This window comes from Sparus aurata, chromosome 23 (genome assembly GCF_900880675.1).
Source record: "Sparus aurata chromosome 23, fSpaAur1.1, whole genome shotgun sequence".
Lineage (NCBI taxonomy): Eukaryota > Metazoa > Chordata > Actinopteri > Spariformes > Sparidae > Sparus > Sparus aurata.
The window spans coordinates 14,395,655-14,415,548 of NC_044209.1; the positions used below are offsets into that span (position 1 = coordinate 14,395,655).

At 37.3% G+C, this 19,894-nt stretch overlaps 1 protein-coding gene and 1 pseudogene across 2 annotated transcripts; both read right to left on the reverse strand.

Annotated features, from left to right (window-relative positions):
- Positions 1–661: 661 nt before the first annotated feature.
- On the reverse strand, positions 662–4,635 carry LOC115575033 (interferon-induced protein 44-like). Of its 2 annotated transcripts, none has more exons than XM_030406799.1 (8): positions 4,584–4,635; positions 3,954–4,045; positions 3,757–3,799; positions 3,118–3,316; positions 2,250–2,399; positions 1,615–1,783; positions 1,404–1,504; positions 662–1,319 (listed from the first exon to the last, which is right to left on the reverse strand). In XM_030406799.1, exons 2-8 carry the CDS (start codon positions 3,961–3,963, stop codon positions 1,158–1,160), a joined length of 834 nt encoding a protein of 277 aa, XP_030262659.1. In that variant the 5' UTR covers positions 3,964–4,045; positions 4,584–4,635; the 3' UTR covers positions 662–1,157. The 2 variants fall into 2 exon arrangements, with proteins under 2 accessions (XP_030262659.1, XP_030262660.1); XM_030406800.1 differs by having other exon boundaries at positions 3,954–3,965; positions 4,584–4,616.
- A 2,243-nt stretch (positions 4,636–6,878) lies between these two features.
- LOC115575224 (interferon-induced protein 44-like) lies at positions 6,879–18,929 on the reverse strand (annotated as a pseudogene).
- Positions 18,930–19,894: the final 965 nt, after the last annotated feature.

A 19,894-nucleotide genomic window follows, 5' to 3' on the forward strand; every position in this document is an offset into this window, starting at 1 on the left:
GAGAGCATCCAGCAGTACCTGTTGATGTCTGGCACATATCTTTAAATGTTAATAATACTTTCAGTTTCTTTCTCATCAACTGATTTGTAAGATTTGTCCTCACTGACAATAGTCTAAACCAGGTATGCAGGATCTAGGGTGCAGTCAGTTGTGACACCCATTATAATGCAGCATACCGTGACCCAAGTAAGTGTAGTGTCAAATTTTGGAACTCAACTATAATAATACATACACTGATACAGGGACACACACTTTAAGTTAACTTAAAACTAAAAATGGCATTTCTACCCCCCACAGTTTCTGCATGGAAAACAACTGTTGTAAATACAAATCCACAGTCTGTAACTACAGATGTGCGTAATGTATGCCAAATATGAACAAAACTCATTACATCATACCAATGTTTTGTCTGGTCTTTGTGTTTTATCTGCATTGAAAGCTATAATCAATACATCACTGGAACGAAAGAAAACAAAATAAGATCGAATGGCTGCGTTCAGAGCTCAACACTAGATCAGTATCACAGGAATGATGTAGAGCAACAGTTGGAGTCCTGCCTTGCCAAATGCCTGCCTTAACAAATAATGTTAAACAATTGAATGTACAGTCAATATTAAACAATTTGATTCCAGCATAAGATTAAACACTGACCTCTGGTGGATGTTTTTGGGCACATTTTTTATTTTTGAAGAACAAGAAAAACGTGTTCTAAGTGAATAATTTATTGTATTGCATCATATAATCTCATTCTATCTTATTCTACTATTACTGTATTACTGTAAGGCTACTACTTATTTTCATTTTTTTTACACCAGCAGAGGCTGCAAATTGAACCTTTGACAAATGAAACACAGGTGTCATATAATGCTTTAACAGTTAGTTCATGTAAGCACTCAGTCTACACAGAAAATACCTTCAGAATGAAAAAACATTTATTCATTCTTTCTTCAAACAGATGTGTTGGATAAAATAATCGTTTACCACCCATTCTTTGACGGAACATCTGGCTTTTCAGTATATGAAGTAATAAATGAGCGAGTAATGGAATTAAAAACATCATGGGGGGATTTGTATTAGATTTGCATATATAACCATGTTGAAGCATCTATACTTGCAAAAAACACTCATATTGGGAAAAGGCAGAATTAAATAACATTCTACAGGTTGTTAAGGTAGTCTTCTCCGTAGTTGATCATCTGTCTCAGTGCACACAATATTAGCGCATCAATGCCATCCTGTGTGTCGTTTTCTTTCGCGTAGTTCTTCACAAGAAAGATGCAGTTCGGTTGAAGTCCCAGCAACTGACTGAACATGTCGACCTGAGTTTTAAATTAATAGCATTTCAGTTGATCAGCAGTTGATTAATCTAGCAATTCTTTAAAATATCACCAACAGAAACGTACCTGTTCATCCAGGTACTTGCTCTTATAGACATTGCTGATGTTTTTTTTCGCCTCAGCACAGGCTTTATCAACTTTGGTGAGAATAGCCACTTGGGGAATCCCTGCAAATACAGAAACCTGATCAGTATTTCAAACGTTATTTTGATTCATAAAACCAAAGATGTCATCATTGCTCCACACAGAGCCTAACAATTGTGATGTCTGCTCTTACCCATATCACTGGCTGCTAGTCTGACTTCTCTCAGCTTCTTCATGACTTCCTCACTTAGCAAAGATACTGAGTCAGCAGGAATGACAGAAACCAGGACATGAACTCTGTCATCCAGAGTGGGAGATGGGTTGTAAGATGGATCATCCTCCGTCATGGGGCGAGGATTGAACTAGTTAACAATAAATTACAGTCAAACAATGCTTTTATCAACAATGCAAAACAGTGAAAAACATATATTGATGGCACCCTGTGAAGCTTTTGTAGTGGCATAAAGATTATTGATTCTTTTTTATGAGTGCTACCTTGTGTTGTCTTTCTCATGCACAGAATAATGCAAAAGTTCATACGGTGACCCAATACACATTCCTACCAGGTTTTTCACACTATTTCACTGATCTACAGGGTTCAGTGGTTGTGCACCAGAAATGCAGGAAAGACAAAGACGGCTTTCTGCAGGACTGAACATGGATGTAAAAAACTGCCGTAGTCAAACTTGTGAAAAATTGAATTTTACATCTCAAAAAACACACAATGCATTTTGATGAGTAAGACTGAATGTAGATATCACGTTTGTTTGTTATCAAGAAAACTCCACAGGGCTGCTTTACACAATGTCAGAGTTCAGAGGATTGTACCTTGTAACCATCTCTCACATGTCCCCTCAGAGCCAGTTTGATATCTTCCACATGAACTCCACTGTTAGCTTTTTGCTCCAAGCCCATGATGTCATTAAAAACGAAAGAGTAAAATCCGTGTGGACCATTGGTGATTTTGTAAGTTTTGTACTGTAAAGTAGAAGGATCAATTATTTGCATCAATTTATCAACTCAAAGATAAATATGCAGTTATTAAAGCAACACAAATAAAGGTATTTATTATTCTACACATTTAACTATACACTTGGAGAAATGTTCAAAGCTCAGGTGTTATCCTCACACTAAAAACCACAAAACACACAATTAATCAAAGGAATAGTTCTGATTGTAGTGAACCACAGTGAGGTGTTGTGAACGCAACCCAGGTAGTCCAGCAAAACTCCTCCCTTAGCTCCTCCACCTGCCCAGGTTAGGCATAACAGGCCTCAGTGCAAACAAATCCCCAGGTGGCGTTGTTGGTCCCTATGTCAGTTCCTGCCCCCATTGTGCAGATAATGTCCTTGTGTTGTGAATTTCATTTTATATGTTTAATGTGGTGTGTGTGTGTGTGTGTGTGTGTGTGTGTGTGGGCATAGCTCTCAATATATTATATCAGTTATAACGAACATTATTAAAACCTTTGTTTCCACTGTGCTAAACCAAGAGGTCTGCAGATTAACTGACATAATACATACACACATAAATTGTGCTAAAGCTCGCAATTGGATTAACGAACCATGATAAGAAAAGCAATAATATTGTCAGTCTGAGATGCTATTTTACCCACCACCATGTTTCAAAAGGTTTTAAACTGCATGAAATTCTTAATGAATTGCTCAGAATCATCACAATCAATAGTTGTTCATACTTCTTTGGTGAAGCTGCTCCCAGAGGTTGCATCTGTCAAAGCTCGACCGGTAACTCTGCTTTGTAAAACACTGTCAACAGAGTTGATGAAGCTGGACTTGCCGGCACCAACGGGTCCATGAAGCAGAATTCTGAGATGACTGGCTTCACTGTTTCGAGGTTTGTACCATTTCATGAAATCAAGATTGTCCTTGTTGTTCCTGTATATTGAAGAAAATTATTAGAATAAGAATGTATTACTTTGATTATTGAATGCATAAGAGGCACATTGTGATCACACACTAACCAGCCAATACAAGAGCAAATGTGTTTAGGAGCCAAACCCCACCCACACAGCACAATGGTATGGGGCGCCGACTGTAAAGTTGCGCATGCTAAAATAAACAGCAACTTTTTGCCACACTTAGCAACAAACCATGTTTAAAAAACATGTGATTTTTTTATGTTACTTTTGACCAGATGTAACATAATGTCAACGTCAAATCTAAATAAAAAAACTCAATATAAATGTTACATTTCAATCTAAATGTTAAATGGTTTGTTGCTAAATGTGGCGAAAAGTTGCTGTTTATTTTAGCATGTGCAACTTAACAGTCAGCACCCCATTGTATGGCATCACAGATACTGCATGTTTACTCACTTTGGCAAAGCCTTCCATGGCTGATCCAATAGTGTTGAAGGACCTAGTGAGACATAATTACATTACCAACATCATTATTTTCTGTTAAGGAATTGGAATTATAAATAAATTAAATAACATTACTAATAATAATAATAAAGAAGAAGAAAAAGAATGTCAAAATGATTATGTCATGGAAATGAAAGGTCTGGACTCACCTCCTCCCATAGCTGTAAAGTGAGACAGTCAGATGTAAATGATTATGAATTTACCCAGTGGTGAAAGCAGAAGCAGAATTCAGACACTGTATCTAAGTAAAAGTACAAAAACAAAGATGAACAAATAATTAATTCACAAGTAAAGTGTATCATATGCAATATCAGCAAATTCTACTGAATTCAGCCCGCTTGTCCTGCAACAATAAAGGCCCCTGTGACTCTTATATTAACATAAATAAACAGAGCTCATCAGAAACAAAATACATTATTTTCATGAATTCATCCTAATGTTTTTTATGTAAAATCTTACATTGAAACTACTAGTTACAGTAATTTGGGCTGTCAGGTAAATAGAGTGGACTAAAAATATGTTTTCCATTTCATCTTCATCATACAGCAGAATAAAATTATTATATAATAATTCTATACAGCTTCAGTTCTTGAGTAAACATACGGGATATGCATGCAGGACATTAAACATGTCTTTCATAAAGTCTGTTTTTATAAAAATCATAAAGAGGCAGACATCAAATCAATCTTAAAATATAAAGCCAGTGAAACATTGGCTTCACAATCACAGGAGCATTTTTACTATGATATCTGTGAAGAGACAAAACAAGAAGGGCTTACCTTTTCTTATGTGGTTCCTGCTTCCTGCAGAATGACTCTGCAGGTTGAGAGGGTGGAAATGTATTTATAGACTTGTTTTCTGCTTTCAGTTTCTGTTGTCTCAGTTTCTGTATATAGCCAATCATGTGACTTACTAGAAGCCCACACCATTGTTGACCAGAGGTCATTTTTACTCAATGACAGTTGAGAAAGTTTAAACTAGTAACTTGTAACTTTATCTGTGAGGTAAATGCAGTTAAGTAGAAAGTTCAATATTTCACTTTACAGTGGGGTAAAGTAAAAGTATAAACACCATACAATTAAATCCTCTATTATACATTTCTATGTAGATTCAGTACTCGAGTAAATGTGCTCAGTTACTTCCACTCTGATACAAATGTAAACATAACTTGTGCTCAATTTTTGAAGTTGGATAAGTATTGTGAATATTGGTTTACAGTGAACACCATGAAGGGAGAGACATTGAATACAACTTAATAAATAAAATGAGTGAAACATTACTCAAATAAGACAATGGCAACTTTGCTCACAATCACAATAGTACATTTTATTTGATAAGATGACATAACAGTAAGTCCCTAGCTTGTCCTGGACAAAGCGAAAACTGAACAGAGAAATGTTTGTTATAGACTCTCTCCTGCCTTTACTTTCTTTTTCAGATTCAGTTTACAGCCATGTGTGTGACTGAGAAGAAGTCTGCACTCTACTCGATCATGCAGCCCATTTTTACACCTTGAAGACGTACTGGCATGTGCAGGGGCACTAAAATATGTTATTCTGGCAGTTCTGTGAGTTCTGTTTATTTGTGGGCTCACACATTGAACATACCCACTTGAAGATGTGCAAGTGCAAGCTGGAGACTGTGATGTGTGAGGCCTCTGCTGCATTATTTATCTGCTTTATTGCAGTAGCTGAATTTCCTGTTGTAGAAGCCCAGCTGCTCTTTTAGCTTAAAAGACTGTGGCTGACTCTGGGGAGGTGTTTGAGGGTTTTATCCCTCTGCACTGATAAAGTGAACATCTACATACTTAGTAATTGTCTTATGCTGGTTCCCACTGAATATAATCCTGGACTTAGTCCCTTTGCTGGCACTGCAGCAGTTTGTTTCAGGAGTATCAGAGATCAGGGTGCAGTTGGATCGGGTGACTGGAGGGACTCACCAGCTCTTGGAACATGCATATATTCTCTTATAATCAAGAATGCATCATACAATTGACCTAATCATTTAATCAAAGCAATGTGAATTAACTAATGTAGCCTCTCTGTATCAATAACTAGATCATCTTGATAACATGGACAACTGTAAGTGTAATTACAGTTTTTATTTTATTGTATTATTTATTTTCTAAATACTAGAATTGTTCAGAATGTTGATGTATTTATCAATAGTTATGTCTGACTTTTGACTGTGACACCCATATTCACCCCCCTGGGCCATAAAGAATTATCTTAAGTCCTATCCAACTAATGGGAAGCAACTTCTCTGTCTCCTCCCTCATTACTCAGTATCCATTGTATGTACAAGTCAAATTGTCGAGGTGGGGCTCTGGTATAGTAAATAACGCTGGAGAGATTATATGATTAAGCTGCCCTTTATACACAAGCTGCCCCACAGCAGCAGTGCTTATTTGGGTAAACATGTAGAGATAAGTTTCCCTTTCTGTTCAGCTCCACAACGTCTTGTGTCAGAAATAATGCAGAATCATTCATGGGCCATTAGAGGATAAATCCACCAGACTCTGATAATCCCCTAACTTTTACTCTAACAACATAAGGTTGATGTTATCTGCTGTTATGACTATTGAGTCCTTCACTCACTGAATCAGTCTAGTTTTATTTTCCCCTTTATATGTAGATGATGACCATAATATCAGTGTGGTGGATGTGTGAAGAGCATGGAGAGCACAAAACACGTTCCAAGGGAACAATTAAGTGTAAACCTAATCCGACCAACTTTGTATTAAAATAAAGCTCACCATATAAAAAAGAGGAAGAAAACAAATCTTATTCTACCTATTCTATCTTTGGATTTATTGTTTTAGGAAATTGTACTGATTGCAGTGACCTAGCAAGACCAGCAGAGGCTGCAAATTGAACACTTGGCAGATGAAGCACATCTTACAACACAGAAAAAGAAAGGTTCAGAACAGCTATTCCTGTAAATCAGCCACCAAAAAAACTGCATTAATATAGTACAAATACGGTAGAGAAACCCTCATTTATAATGCTTTAACAGGCGGTTATGTGTACATAAGCAAACAGTCTACACAGAGAATGAGAACAAAAGCACATTAATTATTTCTCCAGATAATTTTATTGGATAAAAGAAGTGTATATCATTGATGCTTTTAGTGTAATCAGTGCATTACTTGAGTTATAAGCTTTAGTGAACAATTTCATTATAAACATCATGTGGGGATTTGTATTGTATTTACATATATAACCAGGTTGAAGCATCTACCTGCAATCAAACTCTCATATTGTGAAAAAGTAGAATGAAACAACAGTTGATAATAATATTGATTAACACAGTCTAGAAGTCTGTTGAATTATTTCACAGCTGCATGGCTGTACAGCTGTACATGCTGGTGTAATTACAATAATTATTTTTTTTCACAATGTTGTTCATTGAATCATGCACACTGTGCTCTTCCATACAACCAAGCCTCCTTTCTGCACATCCAGGTTTTATACAGTGAACTCATGCAGTATTGATGTACTCTATACTAATTCAACTATTTTTCGTGCATATCAAAGCATGTTTTGCTTCAGCATTTTGTAGGTCTACAGGTTGTTGAGGTAGTCTTCTCCGTATTTGATCATCTGTCTCAGTGCACACAATATCAACGCATCAATGCCATCATGTGTGTTGATTTCAGACACATAGTTCTTCACAAGAAAGATGCAGTTCTCCTGAGGTCCCAGCAACTGACCCAACAAGTCAACCTGAGTATTAAAGTAACAGTATTTGAGTTGATCAGCAGTTGAAAAATCTAACAATTCTTTAAAATATCACCAACAAACCATACTTTATATCAAATTAAAAAAACATTAGAAAATAATGTAATTCCAATTAGACGGTAAACAAGAAAAGTTATACTGTAATTAGACACCATATAGCCTACCCAAATGATGCTGTAGTAAAAAACCGCAAATAAAGTGTTATTACTTTAAATATAGGCTACTATACTTAGACGCATACAGAATTATACAAACCAAATCGGAGATCCTAATACACTATCAGACACCATTTTACAAGGTCTTAGCCTAATTAGAAATCACACATAATGCCATATCAGATCCAAAATATTTAGACGCTATTCTACCCTTATTACCACATTATGCATTTAATGCTACCAACATCAGCCTATAGCTTAATTAGACGAACGTACTGCCATATTATATCGGGCATGGCCTTTATAATAGTCGGACAAAACACATAGAGTTCAGAGGAAAATACATTTATTTGGTTTATTTTTTTTTAATTGGTGATTAAGGCAGCTGTTGTGTTTACAGACTCTTGATATGGATGTTAATACTGCGCACTGTCAGTGTTGCTACGCTCCCCCACCAGTAGGTGTCTCCATACTGTGTAGAGTAGAAAAGACTGCAGAATGATGTACAGAGAAGAAGAGTGTAACAGGTACACAGGTAAGTTAGAGCCAAGCGAGTGCAGATGAAACCATGTAGCTACACAATCAGCTAGTGGTATCTACGTGTAAATAAAGTCCTCAACAGTTCGTCCTCCTCACTGCATGAAAATGAAATCAAATGAAAATGATTTTCGTCAGTATGCAGCACTGTAGATTGACGTGGAATTTCAGGTTTGCGGCAGCACGCGGCAATTTGCAGGCAACACTGAAAACTGACGTAAATTGTCAGAAATTGACGTGGGCCTTGCTTTGCAGTTGTCCCCCAATGACCCCCCTCCCCCTGATTCTAGGGGAGGCTTTAACATGTAAATGAAAATGCTGTGAGCTATACAAATGCAAATCAGGGTAGCAGGGGGTGTTTTACCCCAGGTGACCTTTTTCTAAAAGGTGTTAACTTCATTTTAAGAAAATCTCTGGTATAACTAGATCAGGCTCAGTATAGCCTAATTGTAAACCCTTATATTTGAGCTTGAATGGATTTATTTAATGAAAGTATGCTAGATTAATTACTGTGTGTGTCATTAGCAATGGCCAATGTTATGTAAAAAAGATTATTTATTCTTTTCTCTCTCTCTCTCTCTCTCTCTCTCTCTCTCTCTCTCTCTCTCTCTCTCTCTCTCTCCTGGGAACAAGTTAAAGATAAAACGCCAGTTGTTTAAATTTGCATGAAATATTTTGAGATAACCAAGATATTAAAATGTAAAAAAAAAAAAAGTATTTCTATAATTTCATGGGTTCTGAATGTTTTAAAGACAGTTGAAAAGTAATTCTTATTGCGTGTGAGAGTTCATGACCTGCAAGAGTTTTTACACTTCCGGGTTGACCAGAGCGTGAGTGACGAGGAAGAAGGAGCGGAGAGTTAATGGCGTCGAGCAGCTAACAGTGGACTTTTTTTTTTTTCCTCAAACTTTATTTGACAAAATCATGTACAAACAACATGGCTTGCATCAATTTTAACATTCCAAAGGAGCAGGTGCATTGAAGAGTGCAGAATACAGACTTTCCATGAGAACTAAATATATGAAAAATAATTTAAAAAAATAAATAATAATAAAATAAACAACTTTAGCTAGGGCTTTTGTCGCAGAGCATATTTTTCAAATAAATTTAAGAGTTTCATTGCATATTTACTTTTCATTATGTTAAGGGCATTGGTGAAAGAGAGAAACTCGTTATGAAACACATAGAACCTAGGTTTCACTTTCATGTATTTAGACTTGTGTATGTAAAATTTTCCGAGGATGAGTATATTGTTTACCAGAAAGTCCCATTCATTATTGTCCATAACAACTCCATAGATAATGTCTTTTTGAGAAAAGGGTTCAAGTCGGATCTTCGTGTGTAGCCAGTCGTGCATATCAGTCCAGAGCGCTTCAGAAAACATACATTGAAAAAATAAATGATCAGAGGTTTCAATATCATCACAAAATTCACATTTGTTTGTTTCAAAACCAAATCTCTGTCGTAATAGTTCACCAGATGGGTACACACCATTTAAAATTTTAAAATGGATTTCTTTTGCTTTTGGATTTATGGGAAATTTTAAGTATTTAGTGCGTAATGAATATATGATATCTTTGGGGAAGACTTGTTTAATGGAGTTTCGAAAAGACAGTAAAGGGTGTGTGATGTCATCAAGCATCTTTCTAATTGTTTTATTAGGAATATTAATACTCTCAAAATCACAGTTTCCAACTAGGAGATGTGGAAGATTAGGAGAAATATGAGTTGAGTTCGAAACAATCCCATGAATTAAATTTAAAGTAGGCTTAGGGATGGCTCTCATTATGGAAGCAAAGGAATTACGATCAACTGCTAGATCATATTTAAGACAAAAATGTTCATATGTCATCACAAGCCCATCATCGTCCGTCAAATGAATTAAGGACCAAATACCTTTATCCATCCAGTCCTTTTTATATATCGATTTGTTTTTAACTGTAATGTATCTATTGTTCCATATCGGTGAGTTGTGCGGGGTAAAATTATGATTGTACAGAAGTTTCCAATATAAAAGGACTTGCTGGTGAAACAGGGATAATTTGACTGGAAGTTTCTGAATATTGAAATCACATTTTAACAGAAAATCAATACCACCAAGCTTCTTGAAAATTTCTCTGGGGATATGATACCAGAAGCTCTTATTATTCAGGAAAGATTTTAACCAGTTAATTTTCAGTGTTCCATTGATGAAATCAAAATCGATAGCTTGTAGGCCCCCTTCTTTGTATTCTTTGGTCATTTCTGTTCTCTTAATATAGTGCATTTTTTTTCTCCAAATATAATCAAAATTAATTTGGTTGATCTTCTTTATGGCTCTGTTAGGGATGGCCAACGAATACACTGGATAGATACATCTCGAAATGCTTTCCAACTTAGTAAGAAAGACTCGCCCCAGTAAACTGATGTCTCTCAACAACCAGGAATTAAGTTTAGTTTGACATTCAGTTATTGTTCTCCACACATTCAAATTTTCTCTTTGAGTTGGGTTTTTAGATATATGTATTCCTAAATATTTGACAACTGATCTTATAGGAATGTTGTATGCTTCTGTTAAATCACTTTGATGAATTGGCATCAACTCACATTTGTTCAAATTAAGTTTAAGCCCAGAGGCATTGGAAAACGTATTAATTGCTTGTATTATCTTGGGGGTCTCAGTTAGGTGTTTCATAAAGATGGTCGTGTCGTCAGCAAGCTGGCTAATGACAACAGGTAGCCCCATAACATTTAAAGGGGCAATATCTGAATTTTTAATAAAAATAGAAAGCATCTCTGTGGCAATTATAAAGAGGAATGGAGAGATAGGGCAGCCTTGTTTGACCCCACGTTTGATAGCAAATCTTGGTGATGTACCTCCTGGTAATGAAATGGAGCTACTTGCTTTATCATACAGAGATTCTATGGTGGCTCGAAATTTGTTCCCAAAGCCTAAAAGTTTTAAACACTGAAAAATAAAGGGGTGTTCGATAGAGTCAAAGGCTTTATAAAAATCAAGAAATAAAATAAAGCCATCATCATCTATTAAATGTTTATAATCTAGGAGATCGATCACCAAACGGATGTTGTTGTGAATGGATCTATCTTTCATAAATCCAGATTGGGAGTCACTTATAATTGTATCTAGTTTACTCTTTAATCTATTGGCATAAGCAAGGGTTACAATTTTATAATCAGTGTTCAATAACGTGATAGGTCTAAGATTATCCAATATTTTAGAGTCCTTACCGGGTTTGGGGATTAAAGTAATTATACCTTGTTTCATAGTGGGAGGAAAAGACAAATTATCAGTAGCCTCCTTTATCATGAGAATAAAAGGATTTTTTAACAGATCCCAAAAGTGTCGGTAGAAATTAGATGTAAGGCCATCACAGCCGGGAGATTTATTTAAAGACAGGTTGTCTACAGCTTTATCCAGCTCTAAAATTGTAATATCAGCTTCACATAACTCTGCAAAATCATCTTCAATACAGGGGATAAGATCCTTGATATGGTTGAAAAAGGCATCTGAATCAACTGCAGAGAAGACAGACGAGTACAACTTACTGTAAAAGGAAGTCAATTCCTTTGTAATCAAGGTTGGATCTGTACATAGTTGGTTTTGAATCAATAAGGTTTTAATTGAATTTCTCTCTTGCCTTCTTTTTTCTAATCGACAGAAATAAGCTGTACTTCTTTCACCATCTTCGATCCATTTCGCTCTGGATCTTATGTAGGCCCCTTCTGCTTTAAGATAAATCTCATCAAGTTTTGTTTGCAGAGTTAGTAATTTCTGTTTATCATTGTCAGTTGGTGATGCCTTATTACAATGAATGTTTATTTCTTTAATTAAATTAAGCTCTGCTAGTTTGTTATTTTTGTGAAATGATTTCCCAAAATGAATGGAAAATTCTCGAAATTTGAATTTTAAGAACTCCCACTTTGAAACATAGGATATTATAGTGTCGTCAGCCATCACTTCAGCAATTAGAGATTTTATACCATCACAATATGCTTGACAATTTAATAAGGATGAGTTGAATTTCCAGTAGCCCTTGTTTCTGCAGCGGCCACCAGGGGGTTTAAAACTCAACTTAATAACCGAGTGATCAGATAGAGGAGCTGCTGACATACAGCAGTCTGAGACAGAATGCATCATTGAAGCAGAAATTAACCAGAAGTCGATTCTGGATTTTAATGTATTATTAGGTTTGAACCAGGAGTATTGTTTAGTGTTAGGGTTTACAAAGCGCCAGGGGTCTACTAAGTTATGATTTCCACAGAAATGGGATAAGGCAGGGTTCTGAGAGCTGTGTTGACATTTAGAAGGGTATCTATCCAGATATTCATCATAAACCATGTTGTAATCTCCTCCCACAATTACATTGGCATGTGGGTAGGTGAGTTTTAGATTTTTAATATTATCAGAAAGCTCTGTAAGTAATAATTTATTTTGAGCTGGGTTGTTAAAGCCATAGATATTAGCGAGAATACTATACTGTTCATCAATATTTAAAACACAGATTAGCCAGTGACCATTATTACTAGATTTAGAAGCCACCAATTTACCAGGAGAGTTACAGAAAAGAATGGCCAGCCCAGCTGATCTTGTGGAGCCGTGGTCAAAAATTATTTTATCTCCCCATTGATTAATCCAGAATTTTTCATCATCCGGTTTTGAGTGTGTTTCTTGTAATAAAATAAAGTTTGCTTTCTCGCCCTTACAAAATAAGAAAATAGACTTTCTCTTAGTGATATCTCTTAAGCCCCTAGCATTCAAGGAAATACAGGAAAAATCAACATTCATTTTAAACCACAACTAGCAACCGCTAGTGAACAATAAGAAGTCCAACTGAGTGAAGAGAAGTCAAAAATGAGAAAAGGCCCGCAAAGATATGTGTGGGCAGTGTCCCTTCAATATCAGAAAAAATATAACTTAACCATCCAACCTTTTATCACAGGGAAAAATTAAGACCTTGTTAATGCGTATTCGGTTTTAACTACCAGTATACCTCAAGTGTTTTATAAAGTGATTCTGTGTCCATCGATGTATCCGCTCCTCCTCTGTAGTAAGCTCGTTTTCCAGCCGCCCGTGCTTGTTGTATCTTCGGTCACAGCGCCGCTCGAGCCTCCCTGTCAGCCTTTCAGAGGTATTCGATGAATCTGATCCCCAGTTCTTTGCAGATGGAGGAGTCCTTGGTCATCTTCCACAGCGCGTCCCGGTGTATTCTCTGTGTGAATTGGACGATGACCAGCCTGATCTTGTTTTCCTCTCGTCTCCCCAGTCGATGAGCCGAGTCCACGATGTGGTTGATGTTCGGAGCCCATGGAGGGGAGATTTTTATCAGCAAGTTAGCAACCATTTCTCGTGTATTTTCCCCATCATTTTCTTTGATCCCTCGGATTCTGAGGTTCCAACCGCGCTTGTACCTTTCCATCTCCAAGACTCTTTCCACTAACTCAGCGTTGTCTTTTTTAATCACCGATATCTCCCGCTTCATGGTTTGTAGCTGACTTTTGCAGTCTTTGATCTCCGCCGCGTTAAACTCAACCGCTTTAGCCATGCTAGCTAGCATAACTGAGTTCTGTTTCATATGGCTGTCGAGACTATCCACTTTATCAGTGAGCTTTTTTATCGCTTCTAGGATGACCTTCGTACCTTCATCAGCAGTCGAGTCTCTCATTTTGGCGGTCGGTTGGTTTTTTATTGGAGAGAATGGGTCTTTTCTTTTGAGGCTCTCGGTTGATGTTTCCATCTTTTCTGCGTAGTTGTGGTGGGAAGCAGCCGTATTTCGGTGGGCTGAAGACGGTTTCATGGCTCAATTCTTCGTCAACAATTAATGACAAGATAGTGTAAAGGTTGAAAGGTCTGGTAAAGGTAATTGGACAGTGAAGTTATTAAAAAGTTGGGACAAGCAGACAGCGCTCAGAAGTTATGATGCTACCGATTCACCATCTTGCCCGCTAACAGTGGACTGTGTGTGATGTCAGTGTCATGTTTTATCACTAACAGACTGTGAACTGTTGTCGGACGACGTGCTGTGAGTGTGTGAGTTGTCGAAGTGTTTGTGTTTTAATGGACACGAAGCAAGTTCGGCTAAGCTAGCTAGCAGGAGCTAAGCTAGCTAGCAGGAGCTAGGCTAGCGGCCCAGCCATTGTCGAGAGAACGTCTGCGCGGACGGGAGAAGCTTTGCCGGGTCGCCACGAAGAATGTCGCCGACGGACGGAGCTTCGCTGCTGCAGAGGGACACGGAGGTTTATCGCTGCAAGCATTTTGTTTTCACAGACTAACCTCGCCTCATAACAAGGCCGCGACCTCCTGTTAGCTCGGAGCCACGTCTGCAAGTCCAGATTTACACGATGCCGATAAGGAGGCCATTGTGTGTAAGTAACTGTTGCTGTTTTCTCCCTCGCTTAATTTTACTGTGACTTAAGTTACGTTTCTTTATTCATACCAGTCTTTTTAATTGTTTTCCAGCTGCCTGTAAGACATTACGAGGCAGTACGCAGAACAACAAACAACCAGATCTTGCATCGCAGGCGGACGCTGTGAAGAGTTCAGCTCGGAGTCGATCGAGGACAAAGAGGGTAAGATGATTTATTAGATTAGATCCGTTTTTGGTCAATGTGACTACTATTCTATTAAATAATAGATGTGTTGTATCCATATGCAGTGCATCGCGCAGTACTGATCGTCTTTATTGATTGGTTTTACAGCTGCTGGAAGCGAGCCAGTGTGCTAGCTGAGGATGAGGTGGACCTTTGGAAGTGCGCCGCCATGGACCTGATGGCAGGGTGTCTGGATGGATTGTGCGACCTCCGTCCTTTCGCAGCCGGGAGCTCACCGAGCTCTGCGCCACATTGCTGTCACATGAGAGGCGATTCCGAAGTACAGGCAGCGCACCACAGACGTCTGCAAAAACAGACATTTCGCGGTGCTGTAGGATTTTGGGCCTCTTGTGAGCTTCCCGTTTCTTGTGTGGGCAGATTGTGCTTTGTACATGCTGTGTGTCTGTGCTAATAAAACCCTTTCTTTTAATAAACAACACCTTCCTGGCAAATGTTCCTTTCCTCAGTAAATTCATTCATGTCATTGATGATATCATAAATATAAATGAATGAATCATAATATATATATATTATATATATATATATATATATGTATGTGTATATATATATTATATATATATATATATATATATGTGTATATATATATGTATTGTGTGTATATATATATATATATATATATATATATATAAGATATGGGACCTTTAAGTAACACAACTTTATATGCGGTTTCTGATTGCTGCATAATTTGGGTAGGCTATATGGTGTCTAATTACAGTATAACTTTATTTGTTTACTGTCTTGTTTACTTAAGATTACATTACTTCTAGTTGTCTAATTTGATACAAAGTACGGCCTGTTACGTCTTACTAATGTACAGTAAAATAAAGTGCGACCCAGAAACGTACCTGTTTCTTCAGGTACTTGCTCTTGTAGACATTGTTGATGTCTTGTTTCACCTTACGACAGGCTTTATCAACTTTGGTGAGAATAGCCACTTGGGGAATCCCTGCCGATACAGAAACCTGATCAGTATTTCAAAGGTTTTATTATTTTGATTCATAAAACCCAAGATGTCATCATGACTCCACACAGAGTATAACAGTTGTAATTTCTTCTCTTACCCATATCACGGGCTGCTAGTCTGACTTCTCTCAGCTTTTTCCACACTTCGTCACTTATCAAAGATACTGAGTCAGCAGGAATGACAGAAACCAGGACATGAACTCTGTCATCCAGAGTGGGAGATGGGTTGTAAAATGGATCATCCTCCGTTATGCGGTGTCCAGGATTGAACTATAGGAAACAATAAAATGGTAAAGGGTCGTGCATTTTTTTAGCGCTTTTCCAGTCTACTGACCGCTCAAAGCGCTTTAAAATACTTTCCACAGTTAACCATTCACACACACACATTCATACACTGATGGTGCCGTGCTGCCTGGGGTTCTCTATCTTGCTCAAGGACACTTTCAAATGTAGCTGGGGGAAGCCAAGATTCTAACCAACAACCTTCTGATTGCTAGATGACCTGCTCTACCTCCTGAGTTACGGTCGCCCTTAAATGCATTCAGTATTTATGAGCAATGCATTTTTCAGTGAACATTTTTTATGAGTGGATGAGTGGGACCTTGTTGGTTTAATGCAAACAAAACTTCAAGCGGGTGACGCAATACACATTCCTACTGATGTTTTCACTCTATTTCACTGATCTACAAGAGTTCAGTGATTATGCACCAGAAATGCAGGAAAGACAAGGACGGCTTTCTGCAGGACTGAACATGGATGTAAAAAACTGCCGGAGTCAAACTTTTATGAAAAATTGAATGTAACATCTCAAAAAACACGTAATGCGTTCTGATGAGTAAGACTGAATGTAGATATAATGTTTGTTTGTTAACAAGAAAACTCCACGGGCTGCTTTACACAGTGTCAGAGTTCAGAGGATTGTACCTTGTAACCTTCTCTCACGTCCCCTCAGAGCCAGTTCGATGTCTTCAATATGAACTCCACTGTTAGCATTTTGCTCCAAGCCCATGATGTCATTAAGAACAAAAGAGTAAAATGCATCTGGACCATTCGGGATTTTGTACGTTTTGTACTGTAAAGTAGAAGAATCAATTACTTGCATCAATTAATAGAATCAAAGATAAATATGATGTCATTAAAGCAACACAATAGAGGCATTTCTTATACTACACATTTAACTATACGCTTTGAGAAATGTTTGACACTCACTTGTTATCCTCGCACTAAAAACCACAAAACATACAATTAATTAAAGGAACAGTTCTGAAGAATGCAATTATTTGCAAGAATGAAATAAGTGAAGTAAATTAGACATGCTGCGTCCTGCTGACTAAACTAGATGTCTTCATCCTTAGAGGGAAACTCACAGGATGTGAGTGTGTGAGAGATAAGACACACAGGACTGTATCTGAAAGAGCCCACAAGCATTTCTTCAGCCATAAATTACAGAACATTTCCTTTTGTTGTGAATTTTATTATTTCATATGTTTCATTTTGTTTGTGCATATCATGTTTACTATAGTTATGTGTGTGAAGCATGTCTCTAATATCAATTATATCAGTTATAACTAGCATCATTATAAACTTTGTTTCCACTGTGCAAAACCAAGATGTCTGCTGATTAACTGACATAATACATTCGTGCATAAATTGTCTTGTAGCTTACAATTGGATTACCGAACTGTGATTATGATAAGAAATGCAATAATATAGTCAGTAGTGTCTGATGCTATTTTACCCACCACCATGTTTCAAAAGGTTTCAAACTGCATGAATTGCTCAGAATCATCACAATCAATAGTTGTTCATACTTTTTTGGTGAAGCTGCTCCCAGAGGCTGCATCTGTTGGAGCTAGAGTGGAAACGCTGCCTTGTAAAACACTTTGAACAGAGTTGATGAAGCTGGACTTGCCGGCACCAACGGGTCCATGAAGCAGAATTCTGAGATGACTGGCTTCATTGTTTTTTGGTTTGTACTGTTTCATCAAATCAAGATTTTCCTTGTTGTTCCTGTATATTGAAGAAAACTATTAGAATACACTACTGTATTAATTTGATTATTGAATGCATAAGAGGCACATTGTGATCACACAAACCAGCCAAAACAAGAACAAATGTGCTTAGTAGCCAAACCACACCGAATGAAATATAGTCAGACAACATTTGAACGTTTCCAACATCATGCATTATTCTCTGAAGAAACTGGAATAATTGTTATGATACAGTGACGCACATTCAGGGGAGGAAGATATAATTAAAAAAAAACTTGCTGTGGTTTATTCATTCATCATTACAGTTTTTATTGATTGCTTTGATGCAGAAGTCAACTCAAACTCCACATTTTCAAAACAGTTAACACACAGGCCGAAACAGTGGCACTCATGGTCAAAATGACTCATTTTGTTTGCAAAAGGCTCTAACCGTGCCAAAACATTTAAAATATGCAACAAAAGCTAATTTTGCCTTCAATCAACACAACTTGCAAACAAGTGTATGAGCTCTTCCAATCAACCATTACACAGTGGGCAACAAAATACAAAATACAGCACTCAGTGCGATTCGGTGCACCATTGCTTGTCATTGTGACCTATTACTCTATGTAGCTTTCATGCCATTTGTTGTCAAATTTGCCTTCTTGCAAAGAATTGAATCCAGAATCAGGAATGCTTTGATGCATTTTTTGATTCCATTGATTCTTTTTTTTCGAACTGTGGCTGAAAACTGAAATACTGTAAATATTACACAAAATACAAAATAAAATATTTCAGAGTATAAGAAAATAAGAAAGCTGGTAGTCTCATAGTTCACAAAACATTTCTGCAGCTTCACAGCAAGCATTTTCCTGAACAACTGACCTGTTTTAAAACATAGAAAATAAGTTAAAGATATAAAATATTACAGTATAGTATACAAATCTATTACTGTAGAGTATAAGAAATAGCCACTATTGATACTCAGTCTCTTCTGTCTTGACGATGGGGCCACATGGCCTCATCCACATCACATTCATTATCCTCTCTTGCAATGAACCAAAGGAAAAATCTTCTTGCATGCCATCCAACCTTGACATTCCTCTGCCCCTATTTCTCACTCTCATCTGCCTTAGACCTCTTCCATCCATGTTGCCAAAGAACAACACAGCCGCTGCACTTTTTAAGGCCTGCAGACTGATTGCTCATTGAAGATTTGTGTTTAGGAGTGTCAAACAGGTGCTTTAGTGATTTCATACTGATGTAGGTAGTTTCTAATAGTAAGGAACAGATGGTTTCTGTTTGGTTACCATAGCTAAAACAATGGAGTTTGGACTGCTTGAATGACATCCGTGTTAACTGTCCTGCAAAAGGGTGGGGAAAATGTGTCAATCCAATGAGAAAGGGTTAACACACTTGCAAGAGGTGTCTTGTGCTCTGCTGAGACAGTGATGATGAAAACCAAGTGGATCCCAGTTTGTTTAAGCAGGTCAAAGCAATCAATAAAAACTGTAATAAACGCCGGAGATCCAGCTGATGCTAGCAAAAGAGTGCCTCTGAACCCCACTGAAATTAGCTTGCCTGAAAACGAAACTACTGTAAATCTTAAAAGTGCCTCTTTCGTCGTAATTATGCATTTACACAAAGGTTTGACTCATATTCAATCACAAATAAAGCCTTGGTTGCTTTTTGGAGAGAGTTTCACTTTAAGAGGAGGAAATTCAGACTGAAGCTCATGACTGCTCTATTCATTTGTTTTCTGTATGATTTAAACATTTCTATGGTCAAAATCGTTAAATTTACGCATTTCCTGTTCAAGGTGAGGCAGAGATGGGCGGTGTATCACCTCTGACAGCGCTGTGGCACACACACTGACTGACGCAGGCAGTTGGCGCATGCCCATTGCTGTCTCTCTTTACATCACCATTATACATGTTTGATTACACATGTACTACACATGCTGATATTCCACAGTCTGTCTAATAATGAATGTGTGTGACATATTAAGTCACATATACAATGTGATAAAATACAATAAATAACAATCAAATAGAATAACAATACAATAAAATGCATATACACACATGTGTATATATATAATATACATATATATTTC